Source organism: Syngnathus floridae, chromosome 9 (assembly GCF_059516105.1).
Source record: "Syngnathus floridae isolate MCC-2025c chromosome 9, RoL_Sflo_1.0, whole genome shotgun sequence".
Lineage (NCBI taxonomy): Eukaryota > Metazoa > Chordata > Actinopteri > Syngnathiformes > Syngnathidae > Syngnathus > Syngnathus floridae.
The window spans coordinates 11,733,221-11,741,757 of NC_142421.1; the positions used below are offsets into that span (position 1 = coordinate 11,733,221).

General features: G+C 46.7%; 1 protein-coding gene across 5 annotated transcripts; it reads left to right on the forward strand.

Moving 5' to 3' along the window:
• Positions 1-338: 338 nt before the first annotated feature.
• ppm1ba (protein phosphatase, Mg2+/Mn2+ dependent, 1Ba) lies at positions 339-8,532 on the forward strand. Of its 5 annotated transcripts, XM_088384617.1 has the most exons (7): positions 339-720; positions 2,924-3,852; positions 3,938-4,055; positions 4,609-4,723; positions 5,213-5,270; positions 5,964-5,980; positions 6,525-8,532. In XM_088384617.1, coding segments are annotated over exons 2-7 (1,209 nt in total). In that variant the 5' UTR covers positions 339-720; positions 2,924-2,952; the 3' UTR covers positions 6,526-8,532. The 5 variants fall into 5 exon arrangements, 4 of the variants coding, with proteins under 4 accessions (XP_088240743.1, XP_088240739.1, XP_088240740.1 ...); XR_015860231.1 differs by having other exon boundaries at positions 5,213-5,980; XM_088384613.1 differs by lacking the exon at positions 5,964-5,980.
• Positions 8,533-8,537: the final 5 nt, after the last annotated feature.

The following is an 8,537-nucleotide window of genomic DNA, read 5'->3' on the forward strand; positions in this document are numbered from 1 at the left end:
CTATTTGCTGTCAAAAAATAAATATTGTGCTCCTGTATTTTGTCTATTGGCCTATAAGACTGTGTCCTATAGCTATATTGAAACACTGTGGATCCATTGTGTAAAAAGTGCTATATAAACGACTTACCACTTAAAATTATAATATATCTTTTTAAAGCGTTTTTTTATCTGATCTACAGCAGTTTGTGTACGTGTACCTAATGAATTGGACAGCCGGCCGAACACGCCAGCTGTGGAGTGTTTACAGTATCTACATCAGACGACCAATGAGCGACATCTCAACCGGCCAATCAGAACGCGAGCTCAAATCAGTGCTTGTGCAATCAGAGACGCGGCGCAAGCAGCTGGTAACGCCTCCCCTCTAGACGTTGAAAAAGAACGTCATCTGCTTCATACATTGAACTTAGCTTTAGCCAACATTAGCTTACAGTTTACGTCGCGTCCAAATAATTATGTTTCTCGTCAACCGATAGTTTGTCTGCATTCACCTGACACTCCTTTCAAACATGACTTTGAAAGCCTTACGCCGACGCGGAGACGGGCGGAGAGGGGAACTGAGCGGATAGCTTTCAATATGTGCTAGGTGGCTAGCGGCCGATGGACAACAGAGGCTAATGTTTCAAGAGCGCTAAGCCTATCACAACAAGCCCGGCTCCTTAAACACAACCTGTCGCCGAAGCCACACGAACAAGGACTCGAAGACACCCCACATCTTTATCAGTAAGTACACGGACGGGGAAAACTCCCCGACATTACTGTAGGCAACATTCGTTAATATTTTTGTGTACAATTTGACAACTGTCAAGTTAGCTACGTCTTAATTGGTATCAGTTTCAGCCAGGGCTTAATTAGCCTGACATCATAACAGCTTTGCCCACAGCCATTGCTACGCCTATTATAACGCTCCCTTGACAAAATTGTCCAAAAATCGGGTGGTTAAAGTAGTTATGTGTATGAGTGGCAGTCTCTTTCATACATGTTAGTGTTGGCACGTTGAAATGAAATTCATGCAACCGTAGTAAAAGTCTGTGGCCATGTCTTAAAAGGCCTTTTATGTATTTGCATTTGGTTTCGTCTGTGGTCTCTATAGCTCACGTCATTAGTGGCAAAGGCAAGAGTAGGAAAGGGGGCTTACAACACACACACACACACACAGACAACACACACACAGCTAACAACAAGACAATTTAGCAACACTGGCTAACCTCTAATACTGCTCTCACTGGAAATGGTGGCCATTTAAATCATCTATCAAAGCCCTTGTAGAGTGAAAAGAAATGTCTTTGAAACACCACAAATAAGTGGTTTTAACAAAGTCCTGCCAAATGCGAATGATTTAAAAAAAGAAAAGAAAAAGGCACGTAAGTTTAGGGAAAGTCAAACACAGATATGGAAAAAAAAAAGAATCTGCTAATATTGGACATCACACCTGTCCTGTTAAACTGCCAAATACTACTTTACTTTTTTGACTTAGTGATCTATACCCATTTTTTTAAATATATATATTGAGACAAATTATTAATTGTGCTTAGTGTTTTCTTGTTGCCACCAATTTTATTCACGCACGGTAAAGCAATTCTGGGAGAAAAAACATGGCTGGTGCACAGGGTATCTGGACAGGAAGTATCCAGTCGCTAACCACTCACCCCGGTCCAAAAGAGGACAACACATTTGCCGCTCCCTTCCTATGGCCAGTTAGACTCCCGTCTCGCCGCATTTGACGTTTCCGACAGCGCTGAGCTAACGGAAGACTGACAATGTCTGTTCAAAGTGCTGCTCTTCCAGGAAATTGACCGCTTCTGATGGAACTTCTGATTAGTCATCAACCAAGGATGGTTTAAGACATCCCTGGCGAGCTCTCCGTGCTTGTAAAAGCATTCAATATATACATTGATTTGATTATTTGTCATGTGCCGAAGTAGAGATGTAAAGCTGGCTCCAGTCCAATTTGCCGGCACTTTGATGTAATGTACTTTTAATGGCGGCAAACATGAGTGAGATCTGAGCTGGTGTAAGTGAACGCCCGTGTGCTTGGCAGGCTGATCCCGGCCGGCGCGCATCCCATCAGCAGCTAACCGCTAAATTGACTTAGCTCGTTAAAACGACCCCGCTCGTCTGAATCCACCGACCCTTCTCGATCTGGCTCACCCGACTTTCAATCAAAGCTGGGCCTTTCATGACACCTTGCAGCGCTTACAAGGGCACGGTTGTCCGAGATTAGCCGAGAGTCAACTCCGACATGTCGGCATGCTGCGACCACCTGAAACAAATCACGGTAATCCCTCTCAGCTGCCACTCCAATCTGCGTTTCTATGGAGACGTTGGGCTCGGACTGCCGGGACACTTCTTACGTAACTCTTCAGTCGATATTGGAAGTAGAGACTGAGGTGAAATAGTGACGGCTCCCATGGCTTTATTTTTGGACAGTTGCTGGTCTCGTAGTTAGAAAGCAAAGCGTCTCCCTCGCTTTGGGCAACCCGATGACGTTCATTCAGCCAATGCAGGTACGCAATGAACGGAGCAACGAGAAATCCAATGCTTGGTACTGAATATTTCTGGCAACCAACGGTGCCAGGGAAGCTTTTAAGCTTGAGCGTAAACCAAAGTGACTCATCTGTTTCTGCTCATGAAGAGTAATTAGCGCTGTGGATGTCTTCTGTTATTTCTTTGGTGTTGTTAAAATAACTGCTAAAAAAAAAAATGTGTCGCTAAAGCAATCTGAATCTGGGAGCGGTGCTTTTAAAGCCGTTAGCGCTACTTTGAAATGTCCATCTAAGTTGAGGAAGAACAAAAACCCGCAAGTCGTCAGTACAGTTGAGCTTTTTTTAAAAAATGAACGCTGATTTTGTTTAAGTAGCATACGTGGTTAAATTTGAGTTTCATGTTCAGGTTGTTTCACTGTCTTGCGTGTCCTCTCCTGTAGGCAGCCGCGGTTCTCCGCAGAGCAGAGTCATGGGTGCCTTCCTGGACAAGCCCAAAACGGAGAAGCACAATGCCCACGGCGAAGGCAACGACATCCGCTACGGGCTGAGCTCCATGCAGGGCTGGCGAGTGGAGATGGAAGACGCCCATACTGCTGCGCTGGGACTGGCCGTGCCCGGACTGAGCGACTGGTCCTTTTTTGCCGTCTACGACGGCCACGCGGGCTCCAGGGTGGCCAACTACTGCTCCAAGCACCTCCTGGAACACATCATCAGCGCCAGTTTCGGGGTGGTGGGGCAGCAGAGCTCGACGGACGCCTCGACGGGCACCTCGGAGAGCGCCTCCGACGCCCCTCCGGCCGAGTTCCCCCGTTCGGTGGAGGCAGTGAAGGCAGGCATCCGGGCAGGCTTCCTGAGGATCGACGAGCACATGCGCAGCTTCTCGGACCTGCGCAACGGCATGGACCGGAGCGGCTCCACGGCCGTGGGTGTGCTCCTGTCACCCGAGCATTTCTTTTTCATGAACTGTGGCGATTCACGAGCCGTCTTGTACCGCAATTCCCAAGTGTGCTTCTCCACGCACGACCACAAGCCGTGCAACCCGCGCGAGCGGGAGCGTATCCAGAATGCCGGCGGATCTGTCATGATCCAGAGGGTGAATGGGTCGCTGGCCGTCTCCCGGGCCTTGGGGGACTATGACTACAAATGCGTGGTCGGCCGGGGCCCCACCGAGCAGCTGGTCAGCCCCGAGCCGGAGGTTGTCGAAATGCTTCGGACACCCGAGCAGGATCAGTTTGTCATCCTGGCCTGCGACGGAATCTGGGACGTCATGTCCAACGAGGAGCTGTGTGAGTTTGTCAAATCCCGCCTGGAGGTGTCCGACGACCTGGAGAGAGTTTGCAATGAAGTGGTGGACACCTGTTTGCACAAGGTTTGCGTGGAGGCGGGGGCAGATCTTGGCACAAAGGCACCGAATGCGCTCTCACCCGTTTACTCTTTTCCGCCGTCTGCCTTAGGGGAGCCGGGATAACATGAGCGTCGTCTTGGTGTGTTTGCCCAACACTCCCAAAGTGTCGGCGGAAGCCGTGAGCAGAGATGCCGAGCTCAACCACTACCTGGAGTCCCGTGTGGAAGGTGAGCTTGACCCAATGCCCCCCGCCTTTTTTTTTTTTTCTTCTTCAGTCGTTGCCCCTCTGTTGTCTAACCGCCTCTAACCGAGTTAAACCTCATTCAATCCAGTGACCTCCCTTTCCATTTCAGCAAACATTTTTCTTCCCCCTCGCGACCCTCCGACATGGTTTTCTCGTCTCCCTCGCTCAGACATGCAGCGTCTTCTCTGCTCTCCCCCGTCGGCCTCCTCCGTCTCTCGTCCCTCTCGAGGGCCATAAAGCCTTTTTAAGTTGCTCGTTTGCTCTTTTCCACGGCAACGAGGACTCTCCAGCTGTTTGACATTATGGTCAAATCATCCAGATAGATGTTCACCGAATGGATTTATCTGTGTCTCGGAGCGGAATGAAGTCTTTTAGCATTGCTTGCGAATGTAAATGTTTTGGCTTATTGGGCAGTTTCCTGCTGGTAGACCCCAAAAAAGAAAAAGGGAGAGGAATGTTTTGGCAGAACATTTGATTGGCAACTTGCCACCACAGTCAACTGACATGCGTGTGTCTTTTCTCCACGTTATTTTCAGCGATGCTGTCGGGGCTGGCTGATGAGGGCTTTCCCGACCTGGCGACGGTGATGCGGAACCTGTCGGCTGACGGCGGCATGCCGGCTCTGCCGCCAGGGGGAGGCCTGGCCAGCAAGTAAGAGCCCCCCTTGCCACCACCAGAAGGTCTTTTCTCTTTGGGCAAACCTCAACACGCCAACACTTAAAGGAGACATAGCATGCGAAAAGTGTGACTTTTGAATTGGTTGGTTACAAAGAGTTAAGTCTTCTTTAAACAGACAGTTGAAATTATTCTGTTATTCTTCAGTAGTTAAGGTGGGATTTTTTAATTTTATTTTAGAAATGTTTGGGGGGGTGGGCGTTGCCTTTAAATGATGGAGCAAGTAATCTATTATTAACTGATATTCTCCATAACAATGGTTAGACACTTTGGGATGCCATCTTAGTCAATTAAGTTGTTGGTGCCTTTAATATCTTAATGACGTTTCCAAGTAGCCTGAGAAGAGCCTAACTTAAGTTTCTTCCCTTGATGTTTCTATGGAGTTGTTAACTATAATACTCAAAATGTGACACTTTTCTCTTTTGGCTCTCGTCGTTTGAATTAATTGCACCGTTCTTCTTGCAGACAAAGTGTTATCGAAGCGGTCTACAACAGTCTAAATCCGTACAGAGAAGAAGAAGGGGTCAGTATCCGCCGTGCTATCCACGACTTTGTGTCTTCATCATTTGACAAGTCCAAATGATTGCTGCGGAGGGCGGCGCTGTGTTCCCGAGTGTGTTTTTGCAAGTGTCCTGTTGTCGCTTGAAGCAGTTTGTTTGTTCAGCGTCTCCATGATTGTAATGTCATTGTTTCAGTAGACCTTTTCTTTGATACTCAGGCTTTGAGCACGTTGCCGTATTGGACTAAGTTCCCGGGTGTATACTTGCAGGCAACGTGTCACTCTTATGACCCTAACCAGGTCAAAATACTGAATTTGCACCCTCTTCCCCTTGCCACATTAAACTTAAGGACTTCTAAATGTTATGGTCCACAATTTTTCCCTTCTGACAAGTTTTGTTTGTTTCTGCATAATCAATATAATACTTCTGTCAATCCAATTCAAATGTGGAAGACATGAAACGAGCCACGTGCGCAGATGCCCGAGTTGGGTGTCCGTAGCTTCACAAATGTGCTTCAGTGTGCAGTGGCAGCACACAAAACAAAATAAATAAATAAATTGATCGAAGTAGTTGAAGTTGGTCTAGGCTGACCCATCCCGGTTGATTGACTTGTGGAAAAATAAAATGCAAATTGGCGCTTGACGTTGCCGTGCACGCGCAGCCATAGCAGGATGGAAAACGCGTGTCTAACTGTCTTCACCCTCTGATTAACGCAGCCCTCCTGTTTCATTTGGTAAGTGATGACCTAATAATCGCACCCCCTGGCCCTCGACTTCCTCTTTTCCCACCACTTGCTCTCACCTCTACGCATACGACCTCACGTAGTCTCACAGGCATGTCGAAGGGCCGGCCCACCTTTTCTGTCCACCTCCCCTCCGCGTCCACTCGACGCTAGCATGCGGAGGCGCGTCTTGTGTGCCGACAATGGACTGCCCCCTCTGCCCTTATGTCAAACATGCATGCACCGTACGACCCCCCCCCGCCCTTATGGCAGGCTCTTCTTCAACCGCACGCAACAGCAGCAGTAGTTGCTGTCCATCACTTCCTGTCAACAAGAGTCCTTCAAGTTCTTGTGCAGCCCTGAGAGAAAAGAAATTGTGTCCCGCTTGCTTTCACTTTTATATTGTGTTCAGGGTGCTCACTGGAAGCGTCTTTACATTATAACCACTTTCTCTTTTCCTCCCTCTGTCCATAATGTGACCCCATCCCATCCTGTCCCGTCCTGTCCTCCTCCTCCTCCTCCTTCTCTCTTGGCGGGATGGCTGTCCTCCCTTCAGAGCGGTGCCAACTTGGAGTGTCACTGGTAGAAGTTCCTGATCTGCCTGGAGGACTTAAAACAGACAGTCTTACTAAAAAAGATCCAGGATTGAAACTTTCATTTTTTTTCTCCATCTTCTATTTCTTTACATTTTCCTCCACTGAGAATTCACTCGTGGTTGAAATTGGGAAGATTATGATGGAGGCAAAAAGAAAGCACACTTGTTTTGTGCTGCGTAACTGCCTCGCTCTTCCCTTCCCCCATTTCTCAAGGACCATAAAAGACGAGAGAACCTTACATGTTGCTCAACCATTTCCAAAGCTTCCGAGTTTTCCCGACTCGTCTGATGCTCTCCACTTGCTTGAAACACTCAACGTCGTGTTGCCTCAAAGCCACTTAATAATTTTGTTGTTGTTTTGCCGCAATGTCCAAAGACTGCCACACCTGAACACCTCAAAGCCTCCCCTGCAGTCCCAATTGGGCAGGTGTGTTTGAAATGCTGCCGAATCCTTTTTTTTTTTTGCACGTGCTTCCTCAACTCGCCACTTGGTTGATCGTCATTGGACCCAACGCGCTTTGTTGCCATATGTAGAAAAACTGTCCAGAATAATTTATATCTGAATAATATACAGAGATATTTATATTTTCAGTTGCTTTTTCTTCAAACCCAGTCTTGTGGCCGAATCTGACCTGTGCGGGAGTGTGATCTGTCCTTGCGCATACGTCGTGCTGCAGTAGTTGTGTGGTAGAACACAAACCCACAAGGCCGTGCTCAGTATTCCAAAACCATAATGTTCCAAAGAGTGTGTCTGTGTGTGCGTGTGTGTTTGTCTGTCGAAAAGGGAGATCCAGTCTCACCTTTTTGACACACACTGGATCCCACTTGTGCTGCCACCCCTTTTGTGATTTGTAAAATCAATAAACAATTAGTTGAACATGAGTTGACTTCATAAAAGCCTGTTTTAATTGTCCTGCGACGCAGGTCACATGACAGGTTGAAAACGGTTGATTGGAAGCTGTTGATTAGTTGAATGCGAAGTTCCAGTTCAAGCCTGGATGCTTTTTTAAACTGAAGAGTTTTTTTTTATTATTAAAGTTCTGGTGCATATACCTCATGACATTGAGCAGTTTTACTCGGAACCTAGACTGCGTTTAGAGAACTTGCTTGTAACGAGTAATACTTTTTACATTTGAGTACTTGACACATTCCCAGAAATGAGCTCAGATGCTGTAATGCCGTCGTCCAAAGAAAAACATGCATTTAAAACTTTTGTGGTCTTTTTCGCTTTCACCTTTGTTGAAGACAACTCACAAAATTTGGAGACGCATGCTTTTCAAAGGACAGTTACGAAAAACAAAACAAAAAAATCCCACCTAACAATGCACTGGTTTTTGTTTCCTATCTAAGAGTTATTTATGAGCAATGTGAAAATAAATGTTCTCGTCCTCAGAAGAGTTTTTGTTTTCGGCGGCGATGATGCCAATACAAAAGCAAATGAAGCACAATATGTACTGTACAGGTTGCTTTCTTTTCAGCGCCAAAGTTGTGTTGTTGACGTGAATCTCGGGATATGTTATTGTTTTCAAAGTCACTCGTCATCACTTTCAATTATCCTGAGATGACCGGTGGTCAAAAGATGCATGCTTGTTTAAATATTACAAGGTTTTCATCAGCAAGAGATGTGACCACCAACCCCCCCCACATTTGACATCTGGACGCTTTATGCTAAAAGAAAGGTTTATAAGTAGCAGCGGGTCTGGGTTGCGCAACGCCAATCCAAGGCCGGGTCATCCGAGTACGTTGTGACCGGATACGTTAATAAAAAGAATTTCAAACCCAGTGGCGCAGCCACCGCTTTGTTTGTTGCAATGTAACAAAATGCACTTGCGTTGCTGTCATCTTGGACATGATGGCCCATAGTTACCATTTGTTTTAGTCTGAACACAGAAGTCAAGTTTACAAGTTCCAGTGCATCCTCCTGTACTTTTGACTGAAAACATCAATAAAACATTTTGTTTTAACCCTTTGGAA

Bases quoted from the DNA above. Each gene is read 5' to 3' on its own strand.
- ppm1ba (XM_088384612.1), top strand. From the start codon at position 2,953: ATGGGTGCCTTCCTGGACAAGCCCAAAACGGAGAAGCACAATGCCCAC. The intron at 3,853-3,937 runs GTTTGCGTGGAG...CGTCTGCCTTAG, and splicing joins TGGACACCTGTTTGCACAAG to GGGAGCCGGGATAACATGAG. The intron at 4,056-4,608 runs GTGAGCTTGACC...CGTTATTTTCAG, and splicing joins CCTGGAGTCCCGTGTGGAAG to CGATGCTGTCGGGGCTGGCT.